This window comes from Battus philenor, unplaced genomic scaffold (genome assembly GCF_028537555.1).
Source record: "Battus philenor isolate CCGP_79_NKW_IND1 unplaced genomic scaffold, ilBatPhil1.0.hap1 SCAF_30, whole genome shotgun sequence".
NCBI classification, from domain to species: Eukaryota; Metazoa; Arthropoda; class Insecta; order Lepidoptera; family Papilionidae; genus Battus; species Battus philenor.
The window spans coordinates 5,134,613-5,153,596 of NW_027181694.1; the positions used below are offsets into that span (position 1 = coordinate 5,134,613).

General features: G+C 32.3%; 1 protein-coding gene across 3 annotated transcripts; it reads left to right on the plus strand.

Moving 5' to 3' along the window:
- Window positions 1-461: 461 nt before the first annotated feature.
- On the plus strand, window positions 462-18,879 carry LOC137927375 (lymphotoxin beta receptor inhibitor-like). Of its 3 annotated transcripts, none has more exons than XM_068771171.1 (7): window positions 462-594; window positions 775-881; window positions 1,554-1,598; window positions 2,716-2,848; window positions 3,449-3,491; window positions 6,340-6,488; window positions 18,601-18,879. In XM_068771171.1, exons 2-7 carry the CDS (start codon window positions 783-785, stop codon window positions 18,735-18,737), a joined length of 606 nt encoding a protein of 201 aa, XP_068627272.1. In that variant the 5' UTR covers window positions 462-594; window positions 775-782; the 3' UTR covers window positions 18,738-18,879. The 3 variants fall into 3 exon arrangements, with proteins under 3 accessions (XP_068627272.1, XP_068627270.1, XP_068627271.1); XM_068771169.1 differs by lacking the exon at window positions 18,601-18,879 and adding an exon at window positions 9,053-10,791; XM_068771170.1 differs by lacking the exon at window positions 18,601-18,879 and adding an exon at window positions 9,053-10,791 and having other exon boundaries at window positions 2,719-2,848.
- Window positions 18,880-18,984: the final 105 nt, after the last annotated feature.

The following is an 18,984-nucleotide window of genomic DNA, read 5'->3' on the forward strand; positions in this document are numbered from 1 at the left end:
AAAAATCAGCTCTAGAGGGCCAGGGTAAAAATATCAACAGGGTTTAAATTTCGTTTTCTTTTTAAAAATGAAGTCCGTCGATATTAAAAGTTTAAAAAGTTTTTAATTATTTTTCATAATAGTCAAAACATATCTATATCAATAAACAAACGTTATAAACGTGGCAAATGGTTTAATAAAGATCAATGCAAGAGTAAGCAAGAGATAATGTTCATTTCTTAAACATTCGATTTTTTATGTGTAAATTTTTTTGAAGATTGTGTAAACAAGTTTAAGGTTTCTCTTAGAATCGATTTTTTCCGTGGATATAGAGTGCATCAATCAGATTTTAATAGTTTAGTTTAAAATATATATAGTAAAAATAAAGACTTTTAAAATTTAATTTTAGCTATCAAAATGACATTTAACATATGACAACGTGTGAAACGGAACTCGCATGATTGACATTTAACGTCAAATACTCAAAAGTTTGCCGTGTTGGCTTTTATGTTTCACAATCCTGTTTTTGAAATCGCACGCAGGTACACTGTTATCAACGTATCGCTTCGATAAGCTACCTGGCGATTCGACCACGTAAACCGTTTACATTTTAAGGTAATTTAATTTTCCGCATATGTTCCGGTTTGCGCATATAATGTCTCGTTTTCACATATTATTTAGTTTCAAACTGTATTCCGTCCATGTAATAAATACTATTCGACTTCATAAAGTCGAAATAATTTAGGTTTAATACAGAAGGTTTAACATATAAGAGTCTTTGTGATTTTATTGCAGATAGCAGGATGTTGAGGTTGTTATTCCTTGTCGCGGTTATTCCGTGTACAATATCTCAGCAATACCAACAGAAGGTCGCTCCTGGAGTCCCACCACAAAACTACCAGGTAAGGCCATATATATTCTATGTTATTACATATATTTATTTACATATACATACACAGGAAATAACAATATTGATTTGTTCAATGACAGACATAGATTTTTCCCCGAAAGTGTGACATACGGTGTAAATATCAGAAGCTAAAACAAATTTTGTGCACTTATGACATAATGTCATTTTGCATACGTTTCTATTGGATTCCTGATAATGTCCAGAAACTTTATATTATTAGATTTCAAAACTATTATCAGAGAATGTTTGTGTAAAAAAGAATAACCTGTCAATTGCCTAAGAACATATCTGTCCTCACTCCCTGGGTGTGAAAGGGTCAGATCTGTCCAAATAAAGTAGGCTACATTGTATAAAATAACCTTAAAAGTACTGGGTAAATTGCTCTGGATATTCTATAGACCAAAGGATCAAAAAGAATCATATTTCATTTATCGTTTTAAAAAAAAATATTCTTGACACTGAAAGGCGCCATGATTCAGCAAACAAAGGAATAATGCTAAAAAAATTACTTCATGGTAAATAGCACCCCTTGGTAATGAGATGTTCACCTCTGGGTTAACTCAATAATAATTAAAAATGTAATTATTTTTAAAAAATGTATATAGGCCCACCACATTCCTTTCAGAAGATTGCAATTTTTATTAAAATTTTTGTATGTTTATAGAATTACCAGCCTCCACCACCACCACCTCAGCCAATTCAAACACAAGTAAGCATATTTTAGATTTTTATATTTAATGTATATTATATAAATTACATACAGTTAAAAACTACTGGCTTGTCATAGTCAAATAGAAATAAAAAAATAAAACACATTCCACAGTAATCACTTTACCTGTTGATTTCATCACCCTTGTCATCATAATCATTTCATAATGCTTGCTGTGGAAACCACAGACCGGCAAGTGTAGTTCAAAATGTCCACTTACAATGTGAACAGATAACCTTGTTATGGTCTTCAAAAGATGCTGGAGTCTCTTGAAAATCTATGTAGGAGGCCTATATCCATTGGTGAACATTCTATTATTGTCGATAACAAAAAAGTGACAATAACGGCAATATATCATAACATTAGTAAAAATATTGTCTTTATATTTTATTTTTACTTGTTGAGGAAACTTAAAAACTAATTACACTATAACAGGCGGCTTATACAACAATGGGTCATTACAAGTTTCCTCCTTTAGCATTATTTAGATTGTGAAGATGTGCAAAAGGACCATAATCCTACATAGAAGACAATTACTCTATAAACTGTATATCATATAAAGGATGTGCAACTGTCTTACAAGATACATATAGACATATACACATATACTCACATACATTTGCATATATACATATATACATGTGAATGTACACACACATATGATTACAAAGATAAAAGATGTTATTTTAAATTTGAGAACCAAAGAAATCGTTCAGTATTTGTGCCTTAATGCATATGGATTGACACTAAAAACGTCAAATTCTAAATCTTCGATCAATTTATATATATAGTATAGATAGATCTAGTAGTCTAGTAGATAGATAATAGATCTAGATATTAATAATAATAGTAAAGCCTTTTATCTCTAGCTTTAATAATTTGTTTCAATTACCTATTGGTTTATATCTATAAGCCTCTGGTACCTTATGGTATATGCCTTCTAGTAGTTGACTACTTCAAGTATTTTGAATCCACAGGAACCTTAGCTAAAGTGGACCCAATGTTAATTTTAGTTTATTTTTCCATCTCTTTTTTATTTTCATTCTCTTTCTTTATGAAATAAGATCATTTAATTGGTCTTATGTGTAAAATTCACCTGGTGTTTTATTTTCGACAGCAGCAACAATATCAACCACAACAACAACAACAGTATCAGCCTCAGCAGATGCAACAACAGCACTATCAACAGCAAGTTCCTGTTCAGCAGATACCTGTACAAGTGGCTCCACAGGGCCATGCACACCATGGAGGTGAGTTCATATTCCCATCACTAGAGAATCTATTATAATTCAGTCTTTATTGAACATATGGTAGACACAGCTCTTTATCTAAATAATATAAAACTACTTATATATACATATATATATGAACACATTATTTCTAAAGTGTGCAATCATATATGAAGTGAAGAACATTAACATTCAAAGTCCAATTTAAAGTAATCAAATTCAAAATAGCTATATTACATAAGATCATTATAATAATTTATAATTAGGTTAAAATTAAGTCTACATTGGTGCAAAATAAGCCACATAGAAAGAGGTTTTTAATCCTTCTTTTTTGTTGTTTTAACAAAAATTCAAAAATCTTTTTTGTGATACATTAGCATAATCTGAAATAGAGTAATATACCTTTCAACAGTCTGTGATTAATAATTTTTTTGAACTTACACTGAGATGAATTTACCTTGTGTTTTGGTAGTTTGTTATAAAATCATATATCATGAGTTTTGCGTTTTTTCGAAGTTGCGTGCTAACTTGTTGATAATCTGTAATGATATATATTAATATTGCTACCCTTGATCTAATTTCTTGTAGCAACAATAAATGATTAGATAAAATATTTTCCAGATCCCCAACTTCTGAATCCAGCCAACATAGCCCAGGAAAGAGAGTGAGTTTTTTTTAATGTATAATTTAATATATAGTGATTGGAATAACTTAATACAGAATATATCTATGTTTCTGAGAATTTCTAAGCACTTTGCTTAATAAAGATTGCATGCTGAAGGAAACATATCAACATTGCCTTTTTGATGTTTTTTTTTGTTTTTTAATGGTCCCCGCTGTTGGGGACCTCTCGTTCCCCTATCTCGTGTGGGACAGGGACTTTTTATTTCTAGTAATTTATTCATACTTTTTATTATTATCATTCTTCTCTTTCATGTATCATATTGTTTTTGATGTTTTTGTTCATATTATATATATCAGGGGTGGCCAAGCTCTTTAAAAGTTAGAGACATTTTTTTTTAATATTGTAATGTTTGGCAAGCCACAATTAAATACATAATTTAGGTATGCAAAAGTATACAGATTACAATAGTAATATTTATTGTAATATAAATAAATATATCAAATATTTGCAACGAATTCAAATATTGAAAAATAAACACATTAATTTTACTTATCCTAATTATTTAAAATACCATGAATAATGATGATGATATCTTTCGTCACTTGTCAGTAATTTTTTAATTTTTCGATATATTTTTTTGATAATAAAAACTTAAAATGTAATCAAGAGCCGCGAATAATCCTTCAAAGAGCCGCATGAGGCTAGCGGGTCGCAAGATGACCACCCCTGGTATATAGTAAAGTTTTAAATGTTGTCACCTATAAAGAAACATTACAGAACCTTTACTTTTAATTCAACCTGTACTGTTTATTTAACTTGTGTAATCTAATATATAAAATGCTCGTGTCACGGTGTTCGAACTTGAACTCCTCCGAAACGGCTTGACCGATTTTTACCAAATTTTACATGCGTATTCAGTATGTCTGAGAATCGGCTACTATCTATTTTCCATACCCCTAAGTGATAAAGCTGGTCCACCCCTAAATTTTATTTTTAATTTTTTAGACAATTTTTTTGGTTTTTATTTTATTATGATACAGCATACAAAAATACATACAAACCTAAATTTTCACCCCTCTACGATCAACCCTTATCTTACATTTGTTAATTAAAAACTTTAATTTTTTTTTGCAAAACAACGTTTGCGGGATCAGCTAGTAAATGAATAAATATGTACATATTTACACAATTCTAGTGGTTAAAAATTTTTCGTTAAATTCAAAGTTATTAGGGTCCAAGTCCTTTCATTGGATTTTAATATTCTTCAATGCCATAGAAGCAAGTCTGTGACCATGCAATGGTGATGACTGGTGAAACAAACCTGTGATGACTTTGGTGTAGAAACGTGGTCTCCCACACTGGGCTTCATTGGCAAGCTCACGCTGAATGAGCCATAGATAGAACTATACTAGAGGTTTCTCTATAAGATATATTCAGGAATGAAGGCATCCATAGACAAATAATTGCTAGTCTAACTCTAAGACATGGATGCACAGATATCGTCCCGCCGGTCGAATACTAGTAGCCCGCCAACAGCAAAAATAATACTCTCGTACATTCGAAAAATATTGAAATCTATTCCAGAATAAAACCAAAAAAATTAATAACCTATACTTCTGGCGGCCGGCCCGCCATCAGTTCATGATTTGCCCGAGTGGCCCCTAGTCTAAATAAGTCTGTGCAACCATGCACTAAGACATGGCGGATTCAAGTAACAGTAGGCAGATCACATGGCTTGTAGAACACATGTCCAATGTGGCCTTAGGATCTGGAATTCCACATGGTGAAAGTCACTGGGTGCAGGCGGATTTCAGCTGGTTTTATTAGAAATGAATAAGGGAGGTCTATTTCAAGTAGAGGGCGCTAGCAGTGGATTGAAATAATATTGATGATAATAGCATGCTTCAACTTAAAACTTCGGTTTCAAACACGCTTTGAATAGACAAGAGCCTAGAACAATTTTGTTTTATTTTAAGCTTTCCTATGAGGCCCGAAGTGAGACACCATGTGTTATAGTCATCTATAGGGCATCTGAAATTTATTTAAGTTGCTATAAAATTGAGCTCTCATGTCATTCTTCTCTTGACTTTATTTATATATTTATATACACTTTGTGCATCATAGACAATAACTAAAGAAAATAAATCGAAACAATTTTACCAAACTTTACCAAGCATTGAAGCTGTTAATTATCTCAAGTAGTTAATAATTTGAATAAATAGATAAAACATAGTGATCCCTTGGACACGGAGTTGATTTTATCATCACCATGTAGCATGCCACGTTCACCTTTGCATAGTGGAGACGAGCGATTTGGTTCGACTGACGGAAATTCTGGAATGTTCTTTATATCAGCCTGAGACACAATGTTATATAATTCACACTTTGTGCTTTATATAGGATTGCCAATGCCAATAACAAATAAGGTTCCAAAGGATGGACGCTAGCAACCTCTACGTGCCATAATACCACACTGCAATCACCAACCCGCATGTCAAGTGTAGCAATTATGGTATATACCCCCATAGACATCTTTGGTGGACGCCTATGATACAACGATAAAACGAAGAACCATCTCTAATATCTCTCTTCGTGGTGCCTGAACTAGGGGATTGTCCCATAATAATATATAAATCAGTTGTAAAACACCGCAATAGGCCTATATCCTCACCTTCCATCCAGAGTCTTCCACCGATCTGACTCCCAAGCATGGTAGTTATGGTGTATACCATCATTGATATCTTTGGGGGGAGGCCATTGCCTTGCAGTAGACGTCTAAGATCTGAAACGAGGAACCTGTAGAGATGTCTTAATATGTGGCCGTTGGACCTTGCAGTATCTATAATCAAATCTGTGACTAGAATTAATACAAGCTTTACCTTTCCAGTCATATCCAAGAGCATATGGATGTGCCAATTGACACTTCCAAGATGTCGGAGCAGGAGTTGCAGTTTCACTACTTCAAGATGCACGATGCGGACAATAATGACAAGTTGGATGGATGTGAGCTGATCAAATCACTTATTCATTGGCATGGTGAGTGAAACTGAATCCTTTTCCATACTTTCTTAACATATGTATCCATATATTGGGAGACCAGAAAGTAAATTGATATTTACCGCTCCAGCATTGAAAATTTGTGTACTAGTTAGCTAAAGGTTGTTGATAACGAAGGAGAACATATTGTTGATCAGAAATAAAAACTTGTTAAAAAAGTAGTCGTGTGTATGTAACTTAAGAAAGCGACATTACTTTCTGGTCCCCCTAATATATATATATATATATATGTCTCAGAAACTGATACATTGGACCATTACAAATTGATTTCATATTTAGTTTATTATAACAAAGTTTATATGTAAACGTTTTCTTTACTGTTTGTTAATATCAACGTTAAAATAATGTTAATATCAATAATATCCACTATATGAATTAAGAAAACAGATAAGCCCAAAGAAGTTAACTAATTATGTTATATCTTATCTAATTTATATCGTTGAGAAAATTTTGAAACCTTTAATAAACTAAAAAGGATCACTCTGACTATTTAAAAAAATCCTATTACAATGTAAAGAATATTTTAATGGTAATAAAGCTTGTGAATAAATCTCTAAAATTGTATTGAGGATGTTGTCAAAGGAATCAACAAATAAAATAAAAATCTGTGGTTGATGTGAGCTTTCCTCAAATTAAGATGTGTTTGGAAACTCCTCAATCTGAGGAAAGTCAAAATGAGGAAAGGTTAAGTTATAGTCAAATAAATTTTTAAGTGACTAAAGAAATATGTTCAGGCCATATGTTAATAATTTATTACTCAAAAAATACTATTATGGGCGTATAGTGAAAGTTACCAACAACATCTGAGTTTGTTATAGATATGTATGAACCTTATGACCTTAGGTTAAAGCAATGTTTCCCAACGTGGCAACCCCACCCCACAGGGTCGGGCAATATGAGTGTTAGGGGCAATTCGAATTTGAGACGAGTTAAACACTCGCATTAATGTAAAAAATTATTTCTTATATTGGGGGGGGGGAGTATTTTAGAAAGTAGAGATGGGTAGCTCGCGAGCTTATGACAAGTAAGATATATATCTTTGCAAAATATATAATCCCTTTCCAGCGTGCGCGCGCGCGTTGCAATTGTATCTCTATATCTTTATACTTATAACGAGTTGCAGCTCGTTCATAGTTAGAGGGATAGAGATGGGCTTATATAGCAATTTACAAGTAGAAAGCGCTATTGCATGTTTGTATTAAAAATGTATTAAATATGTAATGTAAACTAGGGATTTTCAACAACAACACGCTCGCGACTTTAGCTTTTTTGTGCTTTATGACAAAGACATGAAATGCTTAATAGGAATATTTCACACGTTTTATTCCGCCTTACTGAGTTCTAAGTCTGAGCTGAAAGAGCAGAAGATATAAAGGATATATGTTTAGTGTTAGCTGACTTATTCTCTCTCTGAGTGAGGCTTGAGCTAAATGAGTTAAAGATATAAAAGAGTGATTATATATCCCAAGATCGAAAATATATAAATCACTCTTTTCTTGTCAGGGATACATTTTGTCCATCTCTATTAGAAAGGCCAAAGTAGGGTAATGACACACTGGGTTGAAGTGTGCTATTATAGAGAGTTGAATATGATTTTAGTTTCAATCAAATTGGACTACTTTGGAATTCATGATCACATACACAAAGTGGTCACCTGGTATAGGATCGAAAGTTGATAATAATTTAATTTCTACTAGAATCTTAATAATGACTATGAAATTAGTTACAAGTGTAATTATGTATTTCAAATTGAGAATTTTATCTCTGAGCATATTTGGTTTCTAATAAATTGGGCTTTTCTGACATTCTTATGACATACAAGTGGATAATGATGTGAATAGATTAAATATATTAGAATTATTCAGTCAGTCTTTTTCTTTTAAAGTTCACAATTTTCATTTAATTATTAATCTTATAATTAATAATTTATTATAACAATTATTATATGCCTATGCATTAAAAAATATTAATTATTTTTTTCTTTGACAAAAATGTATAAATAATATTATATTTTCCCTTTTATTCAACTATTATCTTTATTTATTTAATATTTACAATACATTACCGGTCCTTACTGGCGCGTGGGCATCATTGTTACTGTCTATGGGAGGGGGTTTAGTGTGATGGTCGCCATATTGGAAAATATTCATTTACGCAATAAACTCAAACATGTTTTTGTGTTGTCTTCTTTTTGTGCTATTTTTACACGCGGTAAATGAAATTTAAAATTAAATTGTATCAATTGACGAGGTTATTATAACGAAAGTTTTTGTCAATTTTTGATATGTACATATTTCGAAGCTGCCTTAGATCAGTCATGGTGGAAATATTGGCAGAAGCCTATATCTTGCAATAGGCGTATTTTTAAAGAGTATCTAGAAGTTTATTTGAAAGAAGGAAAGGTTATTATTTTATTAGTGATATTTTTCATAAGTGATAAGTCAGTAATGTTTTGATTTATTTTCATAATGAGGCAACAGAAATATGTTTGAGTTTATACATGTCTTGTCATGTTTGTGACGTCATGCTTCACGTTGCTTTAGAGCAAGGGCACAAGCAGCAACCGCAGCCGGGCTCGCCACCGGTGGGAGAGAAGATATTCAGCGATGATGAGCTCACAAACCTCATAGATCCAATATTGAACATGGACGACCACAATCGGGACGGATACATAGACTACCCGGAGTTTGTGCGGGCGCAACAGAAAAGCCAGAACAAGGATCACTAGCATACATTCCGTTGAGATTATTTTTTAAAACATTTTTTTAGTATGGCAACACTGGTGTCAATTTAAAAACTGCCTTATTTCCTTTGCCATACGTCTCAAATTATCTCTGTCGCAAATATCAAAGTCTGTATTATATCGTTTGGTTGTAAATTTTTTTAATTTGTTTAGTTTATAAACGTTGTGACTATGTTCTTCTCTCTAAAACTATATTATTCAAAAACTTGTCTTCTCAAATTTTTATATAGATAGTTTTAGTATAAGTTATCAATAAATAATTATGAACATTTCTATTCATATTTAAGCCGATTTTAACTGATCTGATCTGAAACTTTGTCCAGCCGTGGACATACGATTGAAATACATGTCGTCCCATAAATCAACGTCAGTCATAAATTCTAAGTTATAAGTAAATACTTACACTTGAAAAAATGTGACTAATTTTTCTCGAATATGTCAGTATTTTTGCCACAAACGAAACAAAACTGAAAACAAATTTTCTGTGTTAATGTGTATATTTTTCTATAGTGTGGTCGCTAGATGGCGTTGTCTACCTACTTTCACAGATTACTTTAAATATGTATAGAAGAATCGATATAAAAATAATGTGTTATATATTTTAGTATGCCTTAAATTCATATTTTGTTTGTCAAAATAATTATTTCCCCATGCGAATATATCTGAGTGGATAAAGATATATTTTTACGTATACACAGGGTTTATTGAATTGCAATTTTAATTCACATTTTTTTTATTCTTAACAAAGTTGAATTCAAAATCAAAATCAGAGATCGTATTGCATGCATATTTGCTCAAGATTGTTTTACTCAAATTCATAAACAGTTTTAATTAGGTATTAAAATAAAAATTAACAAGATGAACCTATTTTAAAAGTCCACTTGCACTAGCAAATATACAGTTATCTCGCTCTAAAAGTGATACAAGGATCATCCTGTATACCAATCATGATTATAGTTGTACAAGCTTTTAAGAAGTAAATGTATAGTTAGTTTGCTGTAAGTTCATGTGTAGTACAACCTGTCCGATGTAAAAATGTAATATAGTAAAAAAGTGTTTTTAAATTTAAAGTACTACATATTAAAATTAATTATTGTTTATTATATGTCCTTGTAGACATTGTTATGCCAGAAGTTATTGGGCTGTTGCATTCTAATAGAAAAGTTAATTATATTATACATGATGATTAGAAATAGGTGCGAAAGCTTTGAAGGTTTTTGGTGACAAATGAGTGAATTCACCTTTTTACGTCTACTACTTTGGTTTTAAGTCTATTCAATCATGTCCTAGGACTTTGTGACACAAAATGATTTTTGTAAATTCATCTCTTATAGAGTCTACTACCTGTTCTCATAAATACCTGAGAAGAACAAGAGGAAGAACCTCACTAAATTATGTATTTAATAAACATTGAAGTTGCCAGGAATTGCAGAACTAATTCCCAAAGTGTGCCTTTCTTTATGAAGTCATTTACATTGTTGTAATTTAGGACCCTATTATAAATTCGACTCCTAGGTACACAAAATTTGTTTTAGCTTCTGGTATATTGTATACATAAATATATATCTTTGTTTATATATGACAAAGCGAACACTTGTGTAAGCATCCATGTATCTGATCTCTGATAATGATATATCTTACTTTGTTTTCTGTCCAATTTTAATCTTGAATTATATGGCAAACATAGGGTAGTTGAAGATTTTGGTTTCCATTAAAAATTAGGAAAAACATTCAGAATTAACTTTTGCTTGTACTTATTCGAATAATGTACGTCAATATTTTATTTAATTTTTTAAATATTTTATTAGTGTGTATCTATTATTTATTTTTTGTTCTGCAATATTTTAAGTCGAGTATTTATTATCTGTATGAATAGATTATATACAAGAATAAAATGGATGACTCATTTATATTTTAAGAATACTCCGAATTTTCTGAATATCATTGCGAATATATATAGGATGGCCATAATAAAGTTTACGAATATATATTTATTTTAATAAAGTAATAATAGAAAGTAATTTATCTTCTCAAAATATTCAGAACGATCATGAATGTTTTAAAAACACGCCTGCTGATGTTTTCAGAGAGTAACAAGATTTTGATCCGGATATGTTCACATAAAAAATAACAAGTCTACCGGTCTAGAGGTCAATGTGCCATTCAATGTTGCCACCCCTTTTTTTCTAGAAAATCTTTTACAACCTCCATGCTGGCATTGGAAGTGTGACAAGCGGCAACCAGAAGACCTGAGTTAGGAGTAGCACTCGATGAGTTGTTAAGAGTCTCAGTTGAGAAACTGTTTTAAAAAAGATTGAATAATAAATAAAATAATTGGATTTAAAAGGACGACCGTTTGGTGCGGAGGTCGAATAGAGACTGACTCGGCGTAGTGGTTTGGGACTCATGTCGGATGTAACAGAACATTTGAAGGTTTGATTACCGGAAGTTATTTAAATAAGCAAAACTTTATTATGGCCTATCCTGTATATTACATTGACTGCTGTGCCTACAGGGTGTTCTATAATAAAATAAATAAAGAATTAAAATGTTAACTTTTATAATTTAAAACGATTTAAACTGCGGGCCCAATTTTGAAGAACTTTCAGCTGGTGCGGCTGAGGTCGAATCAGCCTCATGCTGAACTTCCTAGTAGTGCGGTTGAGGCCTTTTCTGCCTCATGTTCATCAATATTTTTTTACAATATTGAGTCAATGCTTCGCAGACATAAAGAAAGTTATATTTGTCTTTGTCATACTTCATACGGTTGAGTGTAAACAGCCGCCGCACTAGAGAGAAAACACGAGTTTTACGCGCCGCACCAGTGCAAAGTCTACCATGAGGCCGAATCGACCTCAAGCCGCAGTGAACGTGTTAAGATACAAACATTAGAATATTGTTCATCGATAAGCTAAAAGACATTTTGCAATGATTTATATTTTTTTATTTTATATGTAATTGAGATTTTGTAATGTGTTTAAATGAAATAGAAATGTTCGTTCCATTCCTAAAGTGGCTGGTTTAACTATTGCATTTGATATAGTCTATACATAATTACAATAATCGTAAATTTAGAATTTTTTATTAAAATAATTTGTCTGTATACCCACACTTTAGCATATAATTCAACATACAAAAGATCGAAGCGATATATGGCCTATAGATATATACCGTAGTGACATTTGGTCGGCATATATGAGATAATAGTGTTGTCCATTGTAGTTTTTGTTTATTTGAAATAAAATTTTATTATGTATTTTTACTATTTTACCAGACCTTATATATGTCACAAATTTTCTAAACGTAATTTCTAATAGAGATATTACGTTATGGGTATAGTAAATTCTAACCTTTTATTTATTTATTTACTCATATATTAAGAAACAATTTATATGGTACAAGTGGTGTTATCACTCGAGGCGATCTCTACCAGACAACCTTTGGATGGAGATGAGAGACTAGACCAGATTTCCCCAAACTTTTTTGTGTCGTAGACCCCTTGCCATGTTTTTCTGTGTTGGGTAGACCCCCTACTTACCTGATATTGATTTCCTGTAAATTTCTAACTGTAACCTCCAAATTTTTTTTTCGCTGACGTAGACCTCTTGCCGGTTGTCATAGACCCCTAGAGGTCGATATAGACGACTTTGGGAATCACTGGACTAGACCTTTGGTGTCCGTTAATATTATGGATGTTCAGGATGCCCTGCCCTCTGGGGGGAATGACAGGGTTATGAGGCATTACTGCCCACTACTGTCCTCGGTGCTTTTTTTAGGAGATCTACTGAGTTCGCAGTGGCCTCTCTGTGCTGTGCTAAAATACATCTCGGGAGGAAGCCAAGCCTTCTCCAGCATCCTTGCTGTACCACAGCAATATGCGACAATCGCTTTCAATTCAATTCGCTTTAGTTTTCTGGTTTGCAATATTTGAACCGCAAAAGCCAGTATTCTCAACGCCCGCTAACCGCTAAACTTCAAACCTAACCTAACCTAACCTAACTAATTATCGGTATAAAAGTTTTAGGTTAGATCGTATATTCACAAAATGTCACTTGGCAATGGTAATTGACTATTGAATGTCAAATGTCACGCGGTATTATTCTAAACGGTCTCAAAATATAAACTTTAAGAGAATTAAAATTGAAAATTACTGAAATAATTTGTTTTCAACGGTTGTATATCAAAGTCAAATAGTTATATTTTTGTGTTATATTGTTTCCAATAAGAGCTGGAATCTGATTGTCTTTCGTTTATTCCTCCACTATCCTTGTGATAAGTATTTATTTAATTTCATAATGTATTTTGTACGATGGCAACACATTTAATGTGTATATTGTAAAAAGTTTATAATAAACCGAATTGTTGCAATGATTTAATTATTTATTGAATCCTCTAATCAATTTTGAAAAGATATGAGATACATTTTCGCTTAAAGTATGTTGGATACGAAAATATGGCGGCTTATAACAGGTAAATCAAATAACGGAATTATTTTCGAAGTCTGCCTCCGTATAGGCATTTATAGTTGTCAGTTTGATTCAAAAGATGTTGATGTCAGATTTGAAAAGTGTATTCCATAATCAAAAAACACTTCATATATAAATAAGTATCTAAATCTTCAATATTTTTTTTATTTTTCTGTAGTTATAGCCTGCCTGGTGGCGATATTTTTAAAAGAAAATATGATGATATCATATTTCCTTTCAAAAATATCAAAATAGATTGTAAGTGTAGAAATATAAAAAAAATTAAAAGTGGTTTTATTTTGTCACATTAATTTTTTATACTTGATTGTAAATATAAATGGATTTTGGAGCACTAAAATTTTTTTTTACACTTCTTTCTTCATGTTTCGCTTACTTTTATTCCTTTTTAATTAATTGTAAAAAAATTATTAATTTTCGTTTATTTTCTGTGGATGTGAAACTAACCTATAAACTATAAGAGATTGCGCTTATGTTAATATGTATCTACTACTTATGCTATTGACACTCGCAATAAATTTAAACAGTTATAATCTTGTTTAGGTTAAATATAACAAATAAAATAAATTATCTTTATTAAAAGTAAATAATAAATATTTGGCTATAATGGATGAAGAAAAAATATTACTACCTGGTGTTCGTCTCGTCGTGTATAAACATTTTAACTCTCAAGGGAAGGGGAAAAAGCTTTCAATGTCGGTTTGTAAATAAATCAAAACTCGCTTTGGGATTTCACTTATACTTTTTTGTATATTACTCTCTCTATATTTAAAAAAAATGAGCGCATTTCCTTGTCTGTGGTCAGTCGTTGCTTGAATGTGTTTTGACAGATGCAGTTTTGGCGGCAAATCTCTCGTGGAACAGAGTAAAAATAACATCTGTCTAATATTTTACAAATGTACGAATAAACTCTAATTGTTTTTAGAACGCGTACATTTTTCGTGAATTTGAAATTATTGTGTTGTTTATTTTGAAATCTAATCCCACTTATATCTGGGGTAAGTTTGCACAGTATATATATATGCTTTTAATGTTTATTTGGCGTGATAATTTTATAGCTGTATCGTAGCTTTAAGAATGGAAAGGAAGGTAATAAATACGTTTTAATTTTATTTTAGGTCAAATAGATAGTAATCACAAAACCTACAGCGATCAACAGCTGGAGGAACTTCTAGAACAAGCTCTCAAGTACGCAGACATAAACAAAGACGGTTACATTGATTACTTGGAATATAGAATTAGCAACTACAAAGGAAAAATGGCGAAGAATAAATAGAATTTTAATATTTTACGCCATCATTTTTAAGTTTAATAATATTCTTTTTATGAATATATAAGAGTTTACATTTGATCCATTTGAAAATTATATAATAAATAACACATTTTTGTGCTTTTCAATTTTTATTCATTGTTGTCTTGATTGAGGAAAAATTATCTCGCAATCTGGTTGGATTTAAGGATCTATTTACCATAGTTGTCGAGACACGTTCAAAAATACAGATTAAATAGATATCTACAGAAACGCCAAATCACAGATTAAAAAGAGGTAAGTCAAAATATTGCGAAGTCGTTGATTGAACACAGATAACAAAGGAGCAAGTGGATACATCCGTATCATAGACTGGCATTCTGAACCCACGTAAAAGAATTATTAGTTCGTTATGACTCGAATTTCTGTTGAATTTAGTATAATGTAATATATATTATTACAGACTTACGAAGTGAAGTTATTAATCATATATTATATATTTATGATTAATTATAAGTTCAATAAGAATACTTTTAATCAAAAAATCTGTTTGTCTTTATATTGAAATACATCGACATTGCAACACAACGAAACTAATTATAAAGGTTTAATGGAATCAGGTGTTACCTTGCGGAAGTCCATCTACATCATCCTAAGTAAGAAAAAGACCGATATTTAGCCACTTCCGCACATGCAGTGATAGTCGTGCAACAAAGTGCACCGCCCGCCAGCCCGCTGATAAATACGCATACGGCAAACAATGCGAATCACACAACTGCCACCGCCAAATCACTCAACACGAGTTTGTTACACCGATTAGTTAATTATAGAAGCCGAAATTAGCCGATTGTCTCTTTCCAAAGGTCGATGTGCCACATTTATCGCCGGGTATTGTAAGATTAATGGATTTTGCTAACAAATCAGCTACACATTCACTCCTTAATAGCTATTACACATATACATATCACTTTGTATATATCGATATTAACTATAAAAAATTAATAGTTTCGAGTGGCAATATAAATACCGCCGGGAGTACGGGACTTCCCCGTCGAACGAATGAAGACGTGGAATCAGATTAAATTAGGTACAAAATGAAATTTTAAATAAATATAATTTTATAGTCTCCTTTTTAATTATTTGGCGATAGCATAGTGTTCAACGTCATTTTAAATGAAAGGGTATACTTTATTCAACATATACATATATCTCTTATTAAAGTCAACATGATTCCAACACCTGTTCGGATGGTAAATGTCACAGGCCTGAGAAAGTCGATCGAAACAAATTCAAAGGGTCTATAAACTTTTTTTTAAAAAAAATATTAGATTACTTTTTTAATCAACTGAAGGTGTGCTACTGAATTTTATCGATTCATTTACAGTGTTTACTACACTTTCAATGAAACTACAGGAGCTACCTTACTACATTGTCAGCGGCGTAACGAACAGGGGAATCCCACGCCAGAGCGCTGTATATTTACATCGGGTGAAAGAGATAGCACTCTGCCATACTTCTCGCCCTGTGATTGGCTGCCGGTTTTTATTGATCGAATATTGTTTTCAGTATTAAAAATTTGTATATGTGCTAAGCTTGATCAATATACACCCCACTCCCCGACATCCATACTCCAACCCTTGCAAAAACTGCAGAACTGGGTCACCCAGATCGCTATAGGCGTGAAACGTCTCCAACGTAACGTCGACCTCAAACTTCCCATTATCCAAGAATTCTTCAAGGTTTGCTCAGAGACCTTTTTTGAGACAGTCTTCATACACCCAAATCCTCATAGCGAGTTCCAGGTCACAAAGAGGCATACCAAAGACGACCACGTCGCTTCCACCACAGGCTTTCACCACCACACACGCTGTAGGCACTCACAATGTCGCGATCGCTACTCCTATTAGAATAACAGCCACTGCAGCTGCAACATCATACACCACACCGGGAGCGGCCTCCGGATCTCTATTCCCGAACAGCGTGAGAGATCCGAGGAATGATCCAGATCCTCCCTTAGATATCCAAGTGGTCTTAGTTTCCGTCCCAAGTCGCACACATAATTCAACACTCACACATATGCGCGTAGAGCTGCCATTTTTGTGGTAAAGTCGTGCAATTGCAGTACGAGTGCACAGTAATTATTAGGGGGACCGTAATGTCGAATGGGAAAGTAATGTCGTTTCTGTTGACATATTTTACAGAAAACCGATTGATTTGTTACCGCTCCGGCATTGAAAATTTGTATATTAGATGGCAAAAGGTCGTTGATAACGAAGGTGAATATGTTATTGATTAGAAATAAAAACTTGTTAAAAACGTAGTCGTGTGAATTTAACTTTAGAAAGCGACATTACTTTCCGGCACCCCTAATATTTTTTTCAAATTTCACGGACACTTCTGCTCCGTGAATTCAATTAATATGAAGCTGTAAAAGCCTACATACCAACAACAACAACAGACGGCAACAGAAACAGAAAAAGGTTAGATATATACACTTTTATTTTGGACTTCGTGTTGACATTACCTCCTAGACCAACCTGCCCTAGAAATAATCGCACAACTTCATAGAAACCCTTAGTACATAAACGTTTTTTGACATTTTAATTATATATAATCTAATATATAAAATTCTCGTGTCACGGTGTTCGAACTTGAACTCCTCCTAAACGGTTTGACCGATTTTTACCAAATTTTATATGCGTATTCAGTAGATCTGAGAATCGGCTACTATTTATTTTTCATACCCCTAAGTGATAAGGGTGATTCACCCCTAAATTATTTTTTTTTATTTTTTAGACATTTTTTTTTGGTTTTTATTTTATTATGATACAGCATACAAAAATACATACAACCTTAAATTTTCACCCCTCTACGATCAACCCTTATTTTTTTTGTTAATTAAAACCCTATTTTTTTTGCAAAACAACGTTTTCGGGAACAGCTAGTATAACTATACAATGGAAAGATATACAATAATGTAAGTTTTGTGCATATTACCTGGATCATATTGCAAAAGTGTAAATATTACAGTGTAAAATAGGTTAAAAATAAACATTCATTTAATGTTTAATTACTAAGTATTAAATATCAATAGAAATAAATAGGACGAAGAGTATTAAACAGCTAAGGGAATGTGCCAGTTTAGAGTAGCCAGACCACACAGCGCTCAGAACAAACAGCCGCTGAGGTCTTAAGGTTTTGGATAGGAGATCACAGACCAGCAAGCGCAAAATTGGACGTCCATCTACAATACAGGTAGACAGGTTACTTGTTAAGGCCATTGGTAAACGTTGGATGTACGACGCTTTTAACTCAATTACATACTAAATAATAATAAAGTGTTTTGGTATTTATTATTGTTTTATTTCATGAATTCCAACAAACCCAACGTGGTGATATCTTTCGTTATTGTCAAAATCATTAGAATAAATGGACTCATACCTTGCTTCATTCTTTAAAAAAATAATGCGTCTATAGACCACAGAGTATATATAGATGTATGTACTATTTCGATATTCCACCAACAGATGGCGCTAAACAATACTGTCATTAAAGCGAAGTGAATATGGCCTTTGTACGATTTAACAATGGATTTATGAAATGATAACTTTGCAGATGAAAGTGGCCAGGAAGTCGTGAGTCCAGTTGAATACAAGGATAAAGACCTGGAGGAAATAGTGAACGGCGCTTTGGAACAGGCAGACAAAAATAACGACGGTTATATTGATTACTTTGAATACAAATCGATTTAGAAATGTTTTAAGTATCTTTTGACAACATTAAATTTTATTTGACATATTGAAGTCTCTGTAAAATCGATTGACTTACAAAATACTCTCTATAATAAACGTACTGATTTGTTATTTATTTTTATATGTAGGTTTGTAAATAAAACATCAAGGTAAAAAAAATTCAAAAGCATTTTTATTTTTTTAAAAAAAAAACCTTAATGTCTTGATAAAATGTAAAGAACATCAAAATATATTCAAAATGTAATAT

Excerpts from the sequence above, each read along its gene's own strand:
- LOC137927375 (XM_068771169.1), top strand. The coding sequence starts at position 783 with ATGTTGAGGTTGTTATTCCTTGTCGCGGTTATTCCGTGTACAATATCT. Across the intron at positions 2,849-3,448 it reads GGGCCATGCACACCATGGAG|ATCCCCAACTTCTGAATCCA; the intron begins GTGAGTTCATAT and ends AATATTTTCCAG. Across the intron at positions 6,489-9,052 it reads ATCACTTATTCATTGGCATG|AGCAAGGGCACAAGCAGCAA; the intron begins GTGAGTGAAACT and ends ACGTTGCTTTAG.